Genomic DNA, 19,349 nt, shown 5'->3' on the forward strand with positions numbered 1-19,349 from the left:
AGTGCCAGCAAGCTTTTTTTTGTGATTTAGGGATACACACCTTCCAGGCCACCCTGAGAAGACTGATGTATGAGTTTATATGTAGACTCCAGGGGTCCCAGAATAATCTTATGATACAGTTGACTAATCCAAGGTGTAGTGCTGTTAGATACCAATCCTATATGTGGAAACACTGGTATTTGTGTCTTTTATAGGAAGTGTGTAAGCACTGTTTTTTATGTGTCACTTTTTACTGCTATTACTTATGAGTTGCCTTTTTATTGAATTTGCATAGCATTTTTTTTTAAATTAGGCGATATAACGCCTTTTACACAGTATGTTTGTTTTATGTACTGTATGTGATTGTATTTCTATTTGGACGTTGGAGTCTGCAATAAAGTTGAGTTGGTCTGCCAAATCTTAAATAAATTAAAAGCCACACAATGAGAGGTTGAAAATGATATGTTATGGTTTTTTTTTAAATATGAGTATTGTTTTTTACTGTATTTTTATAATAAGCTTTTATGCCTTCTATGAGAAAAAAATGTCACAAAATTTGCCAAGGCCTTTCTTATTAAAGAAAGCAGGAAAACATACCAGAGAAGATGCAAAATAATTTTACAAGTGTCAAACAAAATCATCAGTAATGTTTTATGTCACCTGAAATTCCAATTCCCTCCTCAGATGTCTGAAGAATCACAGGTTTTACCAAATAATTTTGTTCTCCCTGATCTGTAGTTTAAAATGGACAGGTCAGAGCCACAGTAGCAGTAGTAAAAACTCAAGCAGTTCTCATATAATTATAGTTACAGTATCAGATGTTTAAGCATGCATGTGTAATCACAAAGACAAGGACATTTATAATATTGGGGCTTTATTGAAAAGCAAAAGTACAAAAGAAATGAAATAGCAGGGAAACTTCATTAAACATTCATCTACTTCACCCAACACAAGAAGAGCTTGGCTCTAAATTTCTTCAGTTAACATATCTAAGAAATGTAATGTCCCTTGTCCCTAAATACTCAGAAAATAAAGATTTTCATAACTGTGCTGAGAATCTTTGAACATCCCACAACCCTTCTCAGCTAAAATAAAATGTTTCAAATCGCATCAAAACATCGAAATAAAGCAACATAAGCTTCTCATGATTCATTCAGAAAAACCTCAACAACATAAATTATCTTTTACTTTGGCCTGCCTTGAATCATACAAAACCTAACCAGCTTTAAGAAGAAGAAATATTTAAGAAAAATATACACAAACTATTTACACAACTGGAAAATAAAAGTGCTGTCTGCTGCTTATATTTTGTGTATGTTTGCATCATCGTGAACGTAATTTCATGTTGTGATATATAATTAGCCACAGTAATGCAAAGATCCATCCATTTCCTCAGCGGTTGATGGTGCTGAGAGCACACACTGGGCGAGGTGGAGTCCAGTTTATCACCAGAAGAAACACACAGACATTCACACTGACAGCTACGGGAAGTTTCAGGAGTCTAATGAGCAGAGAATATTTTGGGATGTTTCTGTTTCATTTGCAGCATTGTCCCCCATGATCAAATACAACCAAAGAACCAAAGAACGGCTGAATCAGTATAAACAGTAAAGAAATCTTTCAACTGGTTAATAAATCTCTCTTTATCTCAAGGTTTATATTATCTTATTGCCAGAACCAAGAAGTGAGAATAATAATATGAGAATGCACATAAATTCCATTTACATTCCAGACAACAGAAGAATCATACTATTAATGCGTTTTTCTTTTTTAGATGAACACACAAACGTTTACTATGCATGTATGAAGAGTGTTGTGATGCTTTCATTGTTTTACACATTATGTTTTACTTCTCTACAAAAGTAAACTTCCTTAATTTGATTTACCATCATTTTAGCAAAAACATTTATCAGAAGAATTTATTTTTATTTAAACTTAATGATCCAAATAATAAAATCTCCATTCATCTTTGATCATATTTGTAAAATATTTGTTTGTTTGTTATTACAATTTTTTTCTTTGTATTTCAATCAATAAAAATCTACAACTAGATTCCCAACCCTGATTTTATCAGTTTATGATATAATATAATATAATATGTTTGCGGGGGAGAATGTGGAGGCAGCGCTCCTTGATCCAGTGTAATGTTTATCCATAAACCTAAAGAGACAAAAATAAGATTAATAAAATATAAAATATCCATTTAAGTGTGAACATTTTATATTATATTTAACAATTTACCAATTAAGCTTTTCAAGTACAATAATTTCTTTTAATTTGGTTTAACACCATTTTAATAAATTAGTGTTAATATTTGAGTTTAATATTCCAGCTGATCTGAGCTGCTGATGTGAAGGTTTCTGAAAACCTCTGTGTGCTTTTCTCCTAATTATATCACTTCAGTTCAACAGTTTCATCTTTGTTGGTCACAGAAGTTTAACAGTGGATAAAGAAATAATCACATATGGTGATTTTCTTAGTTTAAGGCAGCTTTGTTTAACAACTGGTGTGAAAAGTTCACGTCCCAGCAGCAACTCACTGTGTGCAGGGTGGTGTGTTTGTCATTTATGTTCTTGGATTGAGTTCCTCCAAGACCTCCGGGTTGCTGACAGCTGTAAGGTCAGAAACACATTGTTAAACACGGTATCAGTTCAGAGCAGTGGGCCAACAAACACTGCAGGAAAAAGTCCTGAAAAAGTTCTTCAGCACGAAATCAAGGAACCATTTTTTTTAACTGCAGAGAATGTAAGGTCAGAGAAATTAGAATAAAAACAAGTTTTACTTACGAGATGGAGGGCGTTTGTCTTCTGAAACAAAAAGACAAAGTATTTATGTTATTAGTTGAAAATGATACTTTGTCACATTCTTTCCACTGATAATTCCCCTTTGACTTTAACTGAATAAGTAAATCCTGATTACCTTTTGTTTTACATTATTTTTTTTCCAATGTCCCCTCCCTTATAACATCATGCTATAGTCATATTATAACCAAACTGTGCCTCTGAGCCTCACAGCACTGAACTGTTGTTAAAAACAGATTTTGATGTGCTGGAAAGTGTAATTTGCTGAACTTTCTAAACTAAAAATATGAAAAGAAGAGACAATGCTTCTTTATTGATGTCTCACCATTCTTCTTTTTATAAATGATGAATCCAATCACAGCGATGAGGATGAGGATGAGAGCAAGAACAACGACTGCAGCGATGATGATGGCGGTCATGTCAGTGGGCTTCTCTGTGGAGCAGAAAACAACAAGAAATAGTCACAACGTGAACAGATGAAGCAGGTCAGAAGAGAAGAACGTCAGTTTGTCCACCAGAACACAATCCTGTAGACATTGTTTGTTCTGCTGTTGTTATTTTTTATCCCTTCTTATCTGAACATAATTACTGTATCTATTTGTTGTTTGTTTATCCTTGTCTATAGCTTTGTTGTCTTTGTTTAGCTGCATGTCTGTGTTGGTTTCTGTCCCATATTTGGTTTTTGACACAAACTCTGTTTTGAATGTTAACATCCTCGGTCAATAAACTAGATTCTGACTAATTTACTGATAGATACGTTCTTCCATCAATTTATTAAATCATTACATTATTCAGCCTCTAAAACTGGCCAGTAGTTCAGTCAATACAGTGATTATTATATATTATTCTCTGTGAACTGGATTTAAAGAGTTAAAAGACAGATAGAAGTCTCACCTCTGTTGGTCCTGATCACTGCTTTGTCCAGTCTGGTGACGATGTCGTCCTTCACACCAGAGAGATGAAACACACACTCGTACCTGGTCCAGTCTTCAGGTTTGACTGATGAGAGGTCCAGGTCAACACTCATCTGGAAGGATCCATCGTGGTTGGGGAGGATCTCTCCGAGCTCCACGTCCTCATGAAGCTCCTCTCCATCTTTCCTCCAGAACATCATGGCTGCCTCAGGGTAGAAACCTGTAGCGTGGCAGCTGACTGGAGAGGAGGGAGTCTTCTGGAGGAGAGACACTGAGGGAAGGTCTGCAGAGAGGGACAGAGAGAGAGAGAGAGAGAGAGAGAGAGAGAGAGAGAGAGAGAGGGGGGATACAAGGGAAGAGAAAAATTCAGAAACAAAATAGGGAGAAATCAAGATGAGAAATAGAGAAAAGGGGAGACAGAAGTAATAAGACGGTAAATCAAATCTTACTGCTAAAGAGTGATAATACATTGACGGTTCAGTCTCAGCAGGCTGTATAAACATTACTACTATACTACTACATGAAATGATATCAGGTCATGTGATATTACCTTTTCTCAGCAGAGAGCTCTTGCCATAGTCCAGATACATCTTCAGCCATTTAGGGCAAACCTGGGTGAGAAAATTCTCATTGTATTTCAATCTTGCTTCCTCAGCGTCCCATCTCTGTTTGGTGATGACAGCCTGTGGTTTTGGAGCGATCCATGTCAGTGTCTTCAGGTCCAATGATATAAAGTCTTCTCCGTTATAACCATACTGATTAAAACCATTAACTTCTCCGGTCTCATCATCCCACTCACAGCCATTCATCCTTTGTATAATGTGGTCACCTGAGAGAGAGAAACAGAGACTGAAACATGATGTACAGATAATATCTCAGGTTAAAAAAAGATGATCTTAACATGTTGTGCATGTCATGAGGTTAGTCTCCCAGTCTTGTGGTGTGCTCATGATTCAAGAGTAGATAATCAGTTCACTTTTTCTTTAAATGAGTGACATCAGACTTTCATAGTCACAAAGTCAAAGTGAAGGTCCTGTTTAGTTTGACCTATCGACACAGACCTCTCTCTATGTGGACTTGTGGAGTTTGATTACAAACTTATTTGTGATCTGACAAAAACAAACATAACTCTGGAGAAAATGTTTTCCCTTCAAACCTAATTAGGGTCACAGGGCAATCGCACCGAGCACTATTGTTATACTGTGGATTTTTTCTTCTTCCTCTTATGGACACAATTTTGTCCCGCTACTAGACAAATTATATATCAAAACTTGCGGGTTGATCAGGATCGGTGTGCTATTACTTTTCTCTACGGAATACGAAAACTGCCCAAAATTTTGCATTGAAGTGAATGGGACAGCCTAAAAAAAAGAGTGAAAAAGAACAGTAATTGGAGATTTTCAACCGTCTACTTCTCTGGCATAATTTCACCTAGAGACTCCATTTAACTTTAAACAGTAGACACAAGTCTTGTGTATCGGTGTATTAATCCACGTTTCGATAGGTCATATAGTTTTTTATCAATCCCTGTTCAATGACCATGATCATTTTTGGAGAAATTCTGAGATTATAATGGGTGTGTATTGCACGGAATGTTCGTGTCACAGTGTGTGACATCATCGCCAGAGTGTAGAGGGAGAGAAAAAATAAATTTGAAAACTGCGCTCCATGCCGCAAATTCCACTCTACAGAAATAATTTATACATAGAAACTTAGGAGAATTTGTCTTCTCACTCACAATCCTCTGGTAAAGCTGTCAGAGTTATAGTTTAGGACGCACAGATGGGCCACCAACACACACCAACAGCCCCACTGGCTCCCATATTAAAAACGCAGGAAGATTTCTGTAGAAAAGTATATTTAACAGTTTTTCAGATCGCTCTTACAAAGCTATTTCTTCATTTTTCTTCACAAAAAACATATGTAGCTGTTCAGGAAGAACTCAGGACGCTCAAAGTGAAGTCGGATCAATGATAGGTAGGCCTATTATGGTTTTGCCAAATATGCTTTCTGTTTGAGGCCAGAAATTTCAGTATGGTTGCTGTCACTGTGTCGGAACATCTACAGCTGCAGTTAATTCTGTTGATTGCTCTGCTCTGATTGCCTTTGATCCTTTGATGTGATTACAGTTACAGATACACGCACACACACATGCGAGCGTAAACGTGCACACTCCTCCAGATACACATGCTCCACACACACACAACACACACAAACACACACATGCGCACGTAAGCGCGCACACTCCTCCAGATACACATGCTTCACACACACACACACATAACTTTATGTGATTTTCGTTACACACACACACACAAATGCGCGCGTAAGCGTGCACACTCCTCCAGATACACGTGTTTCACACACACACACACACACACACACACACACACATTTTGAGGTTAAAGGGCATAGGTTGCTGTATAAATAAATACTTGAAAAGGAATGCTTGCTGTAGGTGCGCTCCTTGTATATTATATAGTATCATAACATTACTAGTATTAATTGTTTGAAATCTCTGAAGAATCTCATCATAGTGTACACACACCGGCAGTAGCCCCCGTGGCCCTTTCAGAATTTCCCCAGAGGAAATTTTCTAGTTGATTATGCAGTTTTGTGTTATGGGCACATAAATATTGAGAGACTAGGACTAACATTAGGAAATGACCTGGTCTCATGGAAAATAGTCAAATCCACAGTTTGAAGCCAGGGCTCTAAGTTGAAAACCTGATCAAATACAATGCATGATGACCATAGGATCAAACATTATGGTTTAACTGGGTTTCAATGGGGAAATTTTGTCCTTAAGGTTCAGAGTGTCTGTTCTGACTACACAGGTTATTATAGATTATTATAGGAACTGAGGTTGAACCGTCAAAATAAAAACACGCTTTAACACAGCTAAGTTGATTAAATAATAATAACAAATTAAATCAGCAACAATATATAATATGACATTATATACTGTACCTCCACTTTGGTTGAAGCGCTGCTTCAAATGGTCAATCGTGGCTTTGAAAAAGTTCGGCAGATCGTCAAGACATTGTCCACTGTACCACTTCAACTGCTGAGGATCACTCTCTAATAATTTTCTCACCCAGCCGTGTTTTGGTTCAACGATCTTTATATCACTGTCGCAGTAACCAATCACAATTTCATCAACCAATGCAACAGCCAAATACTCTGGGATTTTTTGGAATCCAGAAGATCCAGATGTAAAAATCTTCAAGGAGTGTTTCTCTGTCAGACAAACAAGGTTATACAATCAGTACAATCATCAGGAATATGGTGCATTTCGTTTTATTCGGTTAAAAACACATAGTCATATCAAGGCCAAGTAGAAGTGAAAGTAAATAAATATAAAGACGTGATTTGGCTGCGCAGCAACAAATGCAGAGCTGACTGGAAAAGTGAAGCACAGATTAGTAAAGTGATCGTACCTGGAGATACCACATGACAGAGGAGAAGCAACGAGAGGAACTTCTTCATCTTGTTTCAATAAAGGATTGTAAACGTCGACGTTAGATGGTTAGAAGCTAGACGGCTCACTGACAACTCAGTTCCTGTACCTGTCAGGTGAGTTTATTTCATAGACTGTATATAAATAGGATTATTTAATGCCACGCCCCTTTAGAAGCGCTACAGGTCTGTTGATTACAATGGGAGAAATTAAAGTGATCGCACATGATGACCGAGTCTTTTGTCCCACAGTCTCCAAAGTAAATATTGGACCTAGGCCTATGTCTCACCGGCCAAGTGTCTTCTCCACATACAGTCATAAAAACTGCATTTTTCGTACAGACAATTCAGGAGAAAATTAACTTTGTTCGAGACCTCTCCATCTCAGCATCTCATTCTCGCGAGATCTGGCATCCTTTATATCGTTAACTAAAGAGAAAATTAATCTGTCAAAACCATAAACTGTGAACTCTGAGCTAACAGATTTTAAAATACAGTCATCAAATGTGGGTCCACTTAAAGTACTAAAAGTTAAATTTCCATACAGAATTATCCATTTATGCATTATCCAATCACGCAAATATTATTGAATTTTAAATATGTATGCATTAATGTAGCCTATACATCACTTTAATATTGCAGCTTGTACAGGCTGAGCTCATTTCAACTAATGTATCCATGGGGCAGCTTATACACCTCAATGTATTGGTTCATTTATATTTTGCATTAATAAATTGAATCTGCAAAGCAACTAAAGCTGTCAAGAAAATCAAAACGTCTTAAAATTGTGAAAACAACAAAACAAAGCAAAGACAGTATTTTACTCTGAAATACTCAGGTCTAGTAAAAGTACCTTAAAACTGAGTTCTTGATAATGTACTCAGTTACAACCTACCCTGAGGATATATTTGAAGAGGAAATGACAGATGTTTTTGCTTAGATTTAGCATGCAAAATTAAGTTTTTTTTTAAATTTTGTCTCTTTTGCGCAGTATTTCTGTAAGATGAATTATGAGATTTATGTAAATAACACACATTCTAGAATTGATAATGATGACCTGCTGGTTAAATGAGATGTCTCAAAATGGTATAATTTACCTAATTCATTTATTTTTATTATGCAATCAAGGGAAACTCTATAAAATGGTGTTGATTTATTCATCTTAATCATGGCTTTTTATGTGTTTTTGCAAATTAACTCATGTATACAAAATATAATTTACCGTAAAGCTAAAAGTCCCTTTCCCCTGCATACATTTGAAAGCAGGCTACACATGTGTATTATTTATTTATTTGCATTGTTCTACATCCTGTTTTCCTCCAGGATGCTCCCTCTGCCTCCAGCAGCATGAAGTGATGAGTCAAAATACTAGATTCATCTCGCGAGATTTGTATTGACGTGTCTTTTTGGCATCTTCACAAATTCATTTATTGCAGAATTTGTAATTGAGAAAGTTTTTAAAGTAATATTATAAACCCTCTCATAATAATCCCTTGACAAATAAAGGAAATATTTCCATTTTAGTAGAGATGACAAGGGAGCAGAGTCGGAGGTACTCATGGAATGGAATGAGTTCTCGCGAGAGTTTGATGAGTTTACTTGAGTAAATGCCACGTCTTACCAGCAGCATCAACGCAGACTGAAGTATTAGCGATTTATCAAACATACTGAACCCAGGACAGGGAGTTATCCAGCGGCCCAGCAGACAGTGATATCTGACACAATCCGGTAAGAACTAATTGTTTGTTTTTCATTTTATATCGCAGTTTGTGATGTTGCTGCAGCTGCTAGCAAGTTGGTGGCTAGCTAGCTAGCTAGCCTGTAAAGCTAGCGGGCTTTCTGAACAACTTGTGGAAAGCTTTGGTGGCCGGTCATTGTTTGATGACCGGAGCTTTTACTGTTTACTGTGAGATTAAAGATAACACTTTTTAAAGCTAACAGATTATCCTCTTAACGTCCCTTCGGCTGTGTGAAGCCGCCGGCAAATAAACACAATCTCAAAACAAAGCTAACTCTTAATCAATCTGGAAAGGATGGTTGTTAAATGAGCTGACAGGGATTGTGTCGCTGCAGTGATACAGTCCGCACACGTATCTGCTACGCAGTATTACAGCATATTACAACAGGGCAAGGCAGACTGTGATATAACTCACTCTTTTGCAATTGTTGTTGTTTTTTTGCCTAAATCATCTCCTCATAACCCGGCCACCTATGGTAAAATCACCTACACCCTCAGTTGATCAGATCATGTGATTTTACCCCTTTAAGATAATGGCCTATGTCAAGTGTGTGACTTAAGCAGATTTATTATGCCTAAGTCAAAATAAAATGTGACTTAGGCAATTTTTTGAACATGCCTTTGTGACTTAAGCAAGATATGGTAATACTTTTTTTTAAAGGTGTCTACATACGAGTGACATGAGCGTGTCATAAACATGACATGGGATGTGTCATGAGCATTAATGACACTTTGAAGTAACATTAATGCTCATGATACTTGTCATGTCATGTTTCTGACAGGCTTGTGTGACTCTTGTGTAGACACCTTCAAAATAAAGTGTTACCATATCTTGCTTAAGTCACAAAGGCATGTTCAAAAAATTCATTGTCAATTCAAAAAGTCATTTATTTCTCTTAAGTTACATAATTTACACACAGTGCTATTACTATGCCAATAGCCATCCTTTGTAACATCCTTTTTTGAGTGAAATGATCAATAAATGTCATATGTTACAGTTTTGTTGAAGTTTTTTTGTGTTTCCTGCAAAACTTGAAAAAATGAGTTAGGCGATTATTTTAACAGGGTGACAATTTTGGTCGTATTCATATCTAGATAATTTTGGCCTTTGTATGATATGATTTCAATTTTGGCAACAAAGTCACTTTTACTTTGACTTTTGGAAGTTCAACCTCAGCGCCTATGATACTTCTTAAATAAATTGTGTGTGTAAATAAGTGTATCCTAAAAGAAATTTCGACACTTATGGACAAAACCATTACAGCATGAAACCATGCATTTTATAGAAATCTAGAGCCCTGGCTTCAAAATTGTAGTTTTTACTATTTCCCAACATATTGAGCTCTTGTTTGCCCCATGCAGGCTCTTGATTTTAAAGGGTCATTGCTGCTATCCCTGCACTCTGGAGTTTTTTAGGGACGGCATCAATATCAATGTTATTGCTAATGATAGACACACCCAAGACCGTGTAAAGAAAGTAAATCCTTTAATATGCTGTCAATAATTTACTAGTTTTTTCTTCTTTAATTATAACAGCGATAAGGGTTAATGTTGGTTAAAAATGTAACTCAGCAAGTGGAACATTCATTCAAATTAAATTTAATTAGACAGCCTTGTTTTTCTTAATTATTTAATGTCTTCTTCACTTTTCTCTTTGTCAAAGGGGATAATATGGGCTGTGTACGTCTGCTGGCACTGACACTGGCCACATCTGCAGTACTCCTGTTAGCCTCCCATTCAACCACTGCTCATAGCCATTCTCATGGTGACCATGGACACGGCCACGGCCACCACCACCATGGCCACCATCACCATGGCCATGGCCACTCCCATGGAGAGGACGACCACCATGAAGAAGTGAGGATGTTCCACGGAGCGAGCAAGTGGAGTGCAGAGGCCAACCTCCAAGAAGAGGAGGACCACGGACACGCACACTCTCATGACCACGGACATGCACACTCTCATGACCACGGACACGCACACTCTCATGACCACGGACACGCACACTCTCATGACCACGGACATCAGGAGGATATTATTCGGGTGCAGAAGGAGGAGAGTGGACACGGACATTCACATGGAGGGGAGAGGGTGAAGAGGGAGGCAGAAGGAGAGAAGAGGGACATGGTGGAGCTCTGGACACAGGTGTGGACATGGGTTACAATGGGAACAATGGGTTGTCTGTTGGAATGTGGCCAGGGTGATTTACATTGCACTTGGGATAGGAGCATAGTTTTTTTTATCCTTCTACAGCAGTCTACATTTGAAAATAATTGAATGACATTTTGGTAAAGTATCTTATGCTTACTGGCCTTCTTGCTGAGAGTTTAATGAGAAGATTGATAACTCAATCATATCTGTCTGTTTAGACACCAGGGAGTCACTGCGTTGTTATTGTGGCATACATAACCCAGACTAACTGTTTCCCTGTTTTCAGCTGACCACCTCCTGGCTCTAGCTTCATATTTCACTACTTGATATAAGTGGCAATCCACTTATATAAAATAGTTGTCCTGTAGGCTCAGTTAATCAACAGTGTTTGTATATTGATTCATTGATTTTATTTCCCTAGGAGCCCCAGTGTAGATCGTTTAAAAAAAAAAGTAAAACACATATACAGCGGGACATTCGTGTGATTAAAACAGCACTCTATGCAGATTACGGTTCATTAAATGAAACAAATTGTCTTTAAAAACATCAGGGTTTGAGTGGATTGACGCATTTATTATAGTGGAAGCGTATTTGTTCTGTGAGTCGCACAGGTGATGGACACCAAAACACTTTCAGTGTGGAATAGCCGTAAAAGTGGGATTATCTCACTTTACCAATAATCCAACAAAGCTTTTAAAGACTTTGCATGCAATATCTTTTAGTGAAATTGACATTTAATATTTATAATTTGTGGTGTTGTTTTATTATAGCACGCCCTTGTAAGTGTTTATATTAGTGTATGCTGCTAAACATCTTACAACTAAATATATTTAATTCTGCTCATCTGTCATTCAACTCAATAAGCAGGAGATAAATTCAAAATTTTCTTTCAGCCCGAAACCTTTTTTACATTTTATTCCTTTACAAAAAGCCTCTCAGGCGCAGGATTTTCATGGTTCGTTGTTTATTTTGATGATCAGTGAAAATATCGGATCCAAACTTATTAATGCAAAGCTCCTCATATATATTTTCACCTAGAGCAGCCTTGACACAAGTCACAAGTCTTCTTTCCCCCTTTGTAGTTTGATGACACGGATGAAAAGTAAACCTCCCTCCTTCTCTGTCCGCAGGCCATCGGAGCGACCCTGCTGATCAGCGCGGCTCCTTTCCTCATCCTGTTTCTCATCCCAGTTCAGTCCAACAGCGACCAGCACCAGAACCTGCTGAAGGTGCTGCTCAGCTTCGCCTCAGGGGGACTGCTGGGTGACGCCTTCCTCCACCTCATACCACACGCTTTGGGTAGGTAGTCCATCTATCAGTTTACAACAAGACTATAACAAATAGTCCACTTTGATTCAGTAGGTGTATACTGTGCTCTATTAATTTCTGCAAACATTCTACTACATACTAATGACAAAAAAATTCATAAGCCTTTTTTTTTATTTTTTATTTTCTTGTTTACCCTTTGCTCTCATGGTTTACTTTCACTTATTTTGGAGAGTCACCAGCAGAGATGGATTAGCCTCACAAACTTTATACAGATGCAAACAAATATTTTCCGTGAGCTCCTGAAAACGATGAACAGATGCTTTTTGAAAAAGCAGACACTACTGCAGGATATTCAGTGTCTCTTTAAGTTTAATGTCTGCTTCATCTTGGTTTGTTTTCCCCACAGAGCCCCACTCTCACCATGTAGAGGATGATCACGGACACTCGCATGCAAGTGAAGAGTCACATGACCACGGCCACTCCCACGGTACGCAGTAATATCCTTCTTTCTTCGTTTGTGTGTTGCTCTGTTGGTGCTCTTGTTAATGACTGGGGAATATCTTGTATCTACTGTATATATGGTGACATGTACACCACTTTTAGCTGCATATAGTAATGAGAAGAAGTAACTGATGTGACATTAGTAGATAAATTAAATACCAAGCAAGCGTCGCAGTTTTCTTGGCTGTTTTCCATTTCTGTTTGATTTCAATTCACATTTTTTAAACTAAACTATACCTATAATTGACAGCATACACAAACAAGATCTTTGTAACTTTTCTTTCATGACAAAATTAATTCCAATTGTATTTTCATAATAAAACATTGACAATTAAATAACTTACATTCTCATCAAAACTACACCAAATTACAGGACTTTCTTTTACTATTTCTCTTATATATACTGAAATTAAATTAATGAAATGAATAGGTGGTCCACCTTAACTGTCGCTGATCCACCGTAGGAGAGCATCGACCCAAGTTGTTGCTCACTCGGGGCTAAGCCTCTTCACTTTAATCAGCAGGTGGCAGCAGAACACAAGAACTTGGCTTGAGTCTTAAAGGGAGTTTTAGCATTTATTCACTACTAACAAAACAGCTAAACTTTGCACTGCTATGCTCACAGCTATAACCTCCTGCTAACTTCATATTCACTGTTACATGTGTGCCCGACATGCAAGTTATGTGTCTGTGTTGCGGTTTGCTGTGATGTTGAGTCTTTACACAGCTCATGTTTATTAGTTACATACGACCAGCGATCAGCAGTCATGGCTGGTCAAATGAAAATCGTCCTTTTTTGACCTGCAGCAGATCGAACAAGTCTGTTTGCATGTCACAGTTCCAACCAGTGCTCCATGTCCTCTGTCTCCACAGGAGCTGCCCACGGTCACATGATGTCAGTGGGTCTGTGGGTTCTCGGGGGGATCATTGCTTTCCTGGTTGTGGAGAAGTTTGTGCGGGCCCTGAAGGGAGGGCACAGCCATTCTCACGGCCACTCACATGGTAACGTGCTGGAAATTCTTCCTGATTTAGATTGATAAACAGAAAATATTAAATCTGCAGAGCTAAAGTATTCTTATTCTTAGTTTGATTAAGTTACAGATTGCCGTTTCTGGCATGTTTTATTTTAAATATTAGCTTGTACACTATTTTCAGCATAAGATCATTAAATCTGCCTCTGTGGCCCCTGCTCGATGTCTCAGGTGTTGATCTGGGGAATGAGGCTAATTTGAGCTTTTTGTAACATTTTCAGATGCTCCCAAGGAAAAGGACAGTGATGGAGAAGAAGAGAAGGAAAAGAAGAAGAAGAAGAAAGAAGAGAAGGTGTCAAAGAAAGAAGAGAAAAGCACAGGTGAACAAAATGCTGATTTTTATAGATTTACCTCTGAACAAACAATGAATTCAACAGTTAACGAAACGTTTAGATTTTGTTATTAAAACACAGAATTTAGAAAGTTGTGCAGCTATAGTGCAGGTACACGCTCACAGAGTTAGTTTGTTGTATATTCTATTTATTCAAACTTCCCGTACAGCTGTTTGTGTTAAGATCTTAAACAGGGAAAAAGACCTCTTGATATTTATATTAAAATAGAATTTGAGTGAAAAAGTTTTCAAGGTTTCACCAGAATTTAAAATGATTGCGTGGGAATATGGTGAAACTATGTTTTTGAAACACCTGCTATCGCACATTTTAACATTTTAAACTAGATGCCTGTTTTTTGACTTGCAAATCAGTAAATGCATGCTTAATTTAAAAGATAAAATGTATCCCAGTTCTTCTAAATCAATAGTAATATTTTTGCTAATGTTACAAAACATGCTATTTAGTGAACACCAAATTAACTCAATAATAAATGTTTTGTTTATACCGTATACTGGTCCAGTATTGGACTTGGGACCTGGGTCCAGTATTGGATTTTCTGTAATTAAACATTACAGAAAATCAAAACTTAAACTGTTGCCCCGTGTCTAAAAATAACTCAAACAGGAACGTGATTATAGTGCTTTTTATTTATTTTTCACCATTTAATTTGTCTTTAAATTCTTAGTTTAACATATATTCACACAAATTAGTATCCAACATATAGACACTATCTTTTTGCTGCATTTATGTTTATCATGTTGAGTGTTTCATTTAGATTGGGCCGAGTCCAACTCACATGTTTCTGGAGCTGCAAACACGTGTTCTTGGCTTTAATGAAGACACTGTCACTAATTTATTGAAGCATTTTGTTGTTTAGTCCTTAATCTGCCTAAAGAGGCGGAACATTTTTATTGTGCTGTTTTCTGCAGACTGAAATGTGATATCTCTTTGGCATCCCTTCAGTCAGTTGTGTCAGCGCAGGTGTTTGCAGCTGACAGCGTGCAAATCATTATGAAGAATAATAATAATAATGATAACAATAGGCGCTGTGACCTCCTTTATTAGAAACGACTGATGCTTTACCACAGAAATGTTTCCTGACCCAGTTCTAAATATCTTAGGTGAAGGAGGGCTAAAAAATAGTGTGTCAACACACTAATTAAACCTTCTTTAATCTCCATTCTCTCCACTCACGCAGACATCAAGGTGTCGGGTTACCTGAACCTGGCAGCTGACTTCACACATAACTTCACAGACGGTCTGGCAATCGGAGCGTCATTCCTGGTTGGTCCAGCAGTCGGCGGTGTCACCACCCTCACCATCCTGCTGCACGAAGTCCCACATGAGATTGGAGACTTTGCCATCCTTGTCCAGTCTGGCTGCACCAAAAGAAAGGTAGCTGACTACATAAGCAGAGAATCTTTCCATCAAAATCAGTATGAGTAAAGTTTTGCAGGGTTTCCTGGACATAGACTTTACTCAGGGGTGCCCCTCAGGTATATTAACAGATTCCAAAGGATATTTAGAGACCCAATTATTTTTTTTTATTTTACAGTGTGTTGATTCGCTCAGCTCCTCACATTTTCTTGTCATACAACCAGCGGTGGAAAAAGTATTCATATCCCTTACTTACTAGTACTAATTAGTACTAATACCAAACTGTGAAATTACTCCACTACAAGTAAAAGTCAGACATGCAAAACTTACTGAAGAAAAAGTACAAAAATATCAGCATCAAAATCTACTTAAAATATCAAAAGTTAAAGTACTGGTAATGCAGAATAGCCCCACTAAGATATTTTTTATATATTCCAAATATATTATTGGATTATTATTATTGATGCATTTATGTAAGCAGTGTTCTTTTCAGCAATTTTCTCAAGGACTAGCTCATTTCAATGACTTAATATACCGTTATGAGGTTTAATTAAAAAAATGTTTTGTCACTTTAAATGTATCATGTTTTTTATGTTAAATCTCAACCTGAAAAGTAACTAAAGCTGGCAGATAAATGTAGTGGAGTAAAAAGTATAGTATTTTCCTCAATGTAGTGGAGTAGAAGTATAAAGTTACATAAATGTAAATACTCAAGTAAAGTAAAAGTACCTCAAAATTGTACTTGAGTACCGTATTTTCCGCACTATAAGGCGCACCGGAGTATTAGCCGCAGCAGCTAAATTGAATGATATGTACATATATAAGCCGCACTGGACTATAAGCCGCAGGTGTTTTAATCTTTAATTACCATATGTAAGGGTTCGTGCACAGAGGGGATTGTTGGGAAAGAGATGGCTGCTTGAGGAAGCTTCTTTTACAGCCAGATTGACTGTCTTTAACTTAAAAGCTGCATCATATGCATTTCTACGTTTGTTTTCCATAATGAGGGTTTGTGCATGAAAACTTCCTTTGCACAAACTATCTCGCTCTCGTAATGTCGGTCTGTCTTTCGTTCTGTCTTTCGTTCTGTCTCTCGTTCTGTCTCGTTCTGTCTCTCGTTCTGTCTCTCGTACCACTCTCGGTTTCACTTTTACTTTTGCGCGCTACCTGTTTCACTCTTTTCCGGCGCCCTGTCAGATTGGCTCGGGGTCCTTCGTCTGCCGCTGATTACGGCACGGCGACTCCGACAAACTAAGTAGCTTTCGACACAAATACACACAGACAAGTGAAAAATAGCTTAAAAGTGTATGAAGGACCCCGAGCCGATCTGGTACGTACACCTGCCTCCAGCTTTTCCTGCTGGAGCCCGCCGCTCCTCGCGGACCGGTCATAGAGCCCATAGAGTTAAAGTTGGTGGACTGTAACCTGTAAGATCCATAGATTTAGGAGGTAACCTAGTGGCCGTTAGCTGTAAAAATCCATAGATTAGCCGCACCGTTATATAAGCCGCAGAATTGAAAAATGGGGAAAAAGGCGCGGCTTATAGTCCGAAAATTACGGTAAATGTACTTTCCACCACTGCACAGTAGTAACCCTCTTCCTCTTTCCCATCAGGCCATGTGTCTACAGCTTCTGACAGCTCTGGGAGCTCTGACCGGTACAGCCTGCTCCCTGTTGGCTGAGGGCGTGGGCGCTGCAGCGACCGCCTGGATCCTGCCCTTCACAGCCGGCGGGTTTATTTACATCGCCACAGTGACCGTGCTCCCAGAACTGCTGGCTGGCCGCACCAGTTTCGGCCAGTCCCTCATGGAGATTCTGGCGCTGCTGTTCGGAGTCGGCATGATGGTGCTGATCGCAGAGTATGAGTGAGACGCAGCAGGGTGGACTGAGAGGTAAACGGTCAAAAGCGGTTGGGAAAAAAAATGCTGTTTTTTTAAGTCAAGTGGATTATTATTTGTCAGGGGTGTGTTTTCTTTTTTTCTTTTTTTTTAATTCTGTTTTGGGACAAACACCACCTACTGATGGCGAATGGATGATTTTTGTTGTTTTGTGTTTTTTTAGCAGGTCACAGTCACATCCCTGATTTGTGTTGATGTTTCTTCTTTGGCTTCTTACAAACTGTTTTATCAGGAGAGACTGAGAGCTGGAAAGAAACAACCTGATGGATACGTTTTTGAGGACTGCTGTGTTATTCATTAAGATCTTTCATCATGAGGTGAAATCTTTCGGTCCGCCAGTCCAACAATTCACTCACCGCTTTCACCACACGGGTCATTCAGCGCCACCTTTACTTCACAGTAAACTGACAGTTGGATTTCTCCAAAAGCGGCTTCAAGTAGATTCATCCTCCAGCCCATAACACTAAATCTTCGGTCATTTTGTGAGTGGTTGTTCCCTAAATCTACACTTGGGAGCTGGGTCTGTGGAAGACCAGAGACGGCAGAACCACGGTGACCTGCTCAGTAGTACGTGTTTAGTGTCTGTTTCATTTGGAGATATCGAATGTTAATATTTTTACATTCCTCAGAATAAAAGTAAATGTTGTGGCTTCTAAAGATGTACTCTCAAATCATTTAAATCTCTATGAAAGGAACAGTTGTTTGTAACCTTTAGCATTCCTGCACAATGATGATGATAAAGAACGGTAAAATACTGACAGCTGTGATGAACGTCCCCAATAAAGGTTCACCATTTTTTACTAATTACTTTTCAGCATATTCTTTAATTGCATACATTGAAAATGTAGTGTATGTTAAAGTCTGTAAATGTTTGAATGACCTGTTTCAACTTAATGGATGAAGTTTAAACAGACAACTTTTTACCTGCTCTGATCAGAGCTGACCACAAGAGGGAGAGAAAGGTTCTTCAGTTGGTGTTTGACCTCTTTTTTTTTTTTCTTTTTTTTTTAAGGGCCTGAGAATTTTTCATGACAGATTTATGACTGATAGATTGCACAAGTAGTGCAGCAGTTTGAAAACAATCCATCTGAACCCTCTCACACCCACGCTGATATGATATCAGTGAGTGTTGTTTCTCTGCCGCTGTCAACCTTCACTGCACACTTCCTTAAACTTTATAGTTTGTTTAAAAAAAGTGCTGGCAGGTGTCCCTGAAAAGTTTCAAATTTATTCATATGATATAAAATGTTTTTTACTTATTAATTTTTCTACAGAAGGTTTCACAGTTCCAATAATAATAATTAAAATAAGTAATTAAAAATTTTAATAGATTACATTCTAATTGAGCAAATCAATTTTCTTGTGTTTTTTCTTATAATTAAGATGATCAGGGTTCCTACACCAAAGTCAGATCAAACCTTTCGAGCATTTTCAAGGTGCCTTTTCAAGTTTTTCCAGCAGCTGATTTAAGTAACATATACAGTGTGCTGATTATTTCAGCTTTCATCAGATTAACTCTGATGTTATTGCAATTAAAAACCTGACAGTTTCCTGCAACATAATTGAAGGGAAAGACGTCAAGTTTGTAGGGAGACTATAACCTACATTTCAAGCTGTTTCAAGCACTTTTTAAACCTTGAAAACCACATAGATAATGCAGCCTGCTCCACGGCTAAGTGGAGGTGTTTTCATGCAGCCAGGTCTTCATTATCACTAATCAGCAGCTGTCTGTGTGGTGGTTTCATGAGCCCCGCTTGTTCATACGGCTCTCAGGGAGAATCTTCGATGAGAAGTTTCTCAAACCTGTCCTGGAGTCCCACTTGTGCTGCGTGTTGTAGATCTCTCCTTGCTCCAACACAGCTGATTCACAAGCTCAATCAGGATTTCATAATGAGTTGA

The 19,349-nt window shown here is 38.1% G+C and overlaps 1 protein-coding gene and 1 pseudogene across 3 annotated transcripts; one reads left to right on the forward strand and one right to left on the reverse strand.

Annotated features, from left to right (window-relative positions):
* Positions 1-1,014: 1,014 nt before the first annotated feature.
* On the reverse strand, positions 1,015-8,907 carry LOC131984559 (major histocompatibility complex class I-related gene protein-like; annotated as a pseudogene).
* On the forward strand, positions 8,744-18,254 carry slc39a7 (solute carrier family 39 member 7). 3 transcript variants are annotated; one of them, XM_059349388.1, is made up of 9 exons: positions 8,744-8,881; positions 10,555-11,036; positions 12,173-12,341; positions 12,718-12,798; positions 13,686-13,814; positions 14,065-14,163; positions 15,374-15,570; positions 17,167-17,444; positions 17,614-18,254. In XM_059349388.1, the coding sequence occupies exons 2-8, from the start codon at positions 10,563-10,565 to the stop codon at positions 17,419-17,421; spliced, it is 1,404 nt and encodes a 467-aa protein (XP_059205371.1). In that variant the 5' UTR covers positions 8,744-8,881; positions 10,555-10,562; the 3' UTR covers positions 17,422-17,444; positions 17,614-18,254. The 3 variants fall into 3 exon arrangements, with proteins under 3 accessions (XP_059205371.1, XP_059205372.1, XP_059205370.1); XM_059349389.1 differs by having other exon boundaries at positions 17,683-18,254; XM_059349387.1 differs by having other exon boundaries at positions 17,167-18,254.
* The last annotated feature ends 1,095 nt before the right edge of the window (positions 18,255-19,349 follow it).

The sequence above is a fragment of the Centropristis striata genome, chromosome 14, assembly GCF_030273125.1.
Source record: "Centropristis striata isolate RG_2023a ecotype Rhode Island chromosome 14, C.striata_1.0, whole genome shotgun sequence".
Classification (NCBI taxonomy): domain Eukaryota; kingdom Metazoa; phylum Chordata; class Actinopteri; order Perciformes; family Serranidae; genus Centropristis; species Centropristis striata.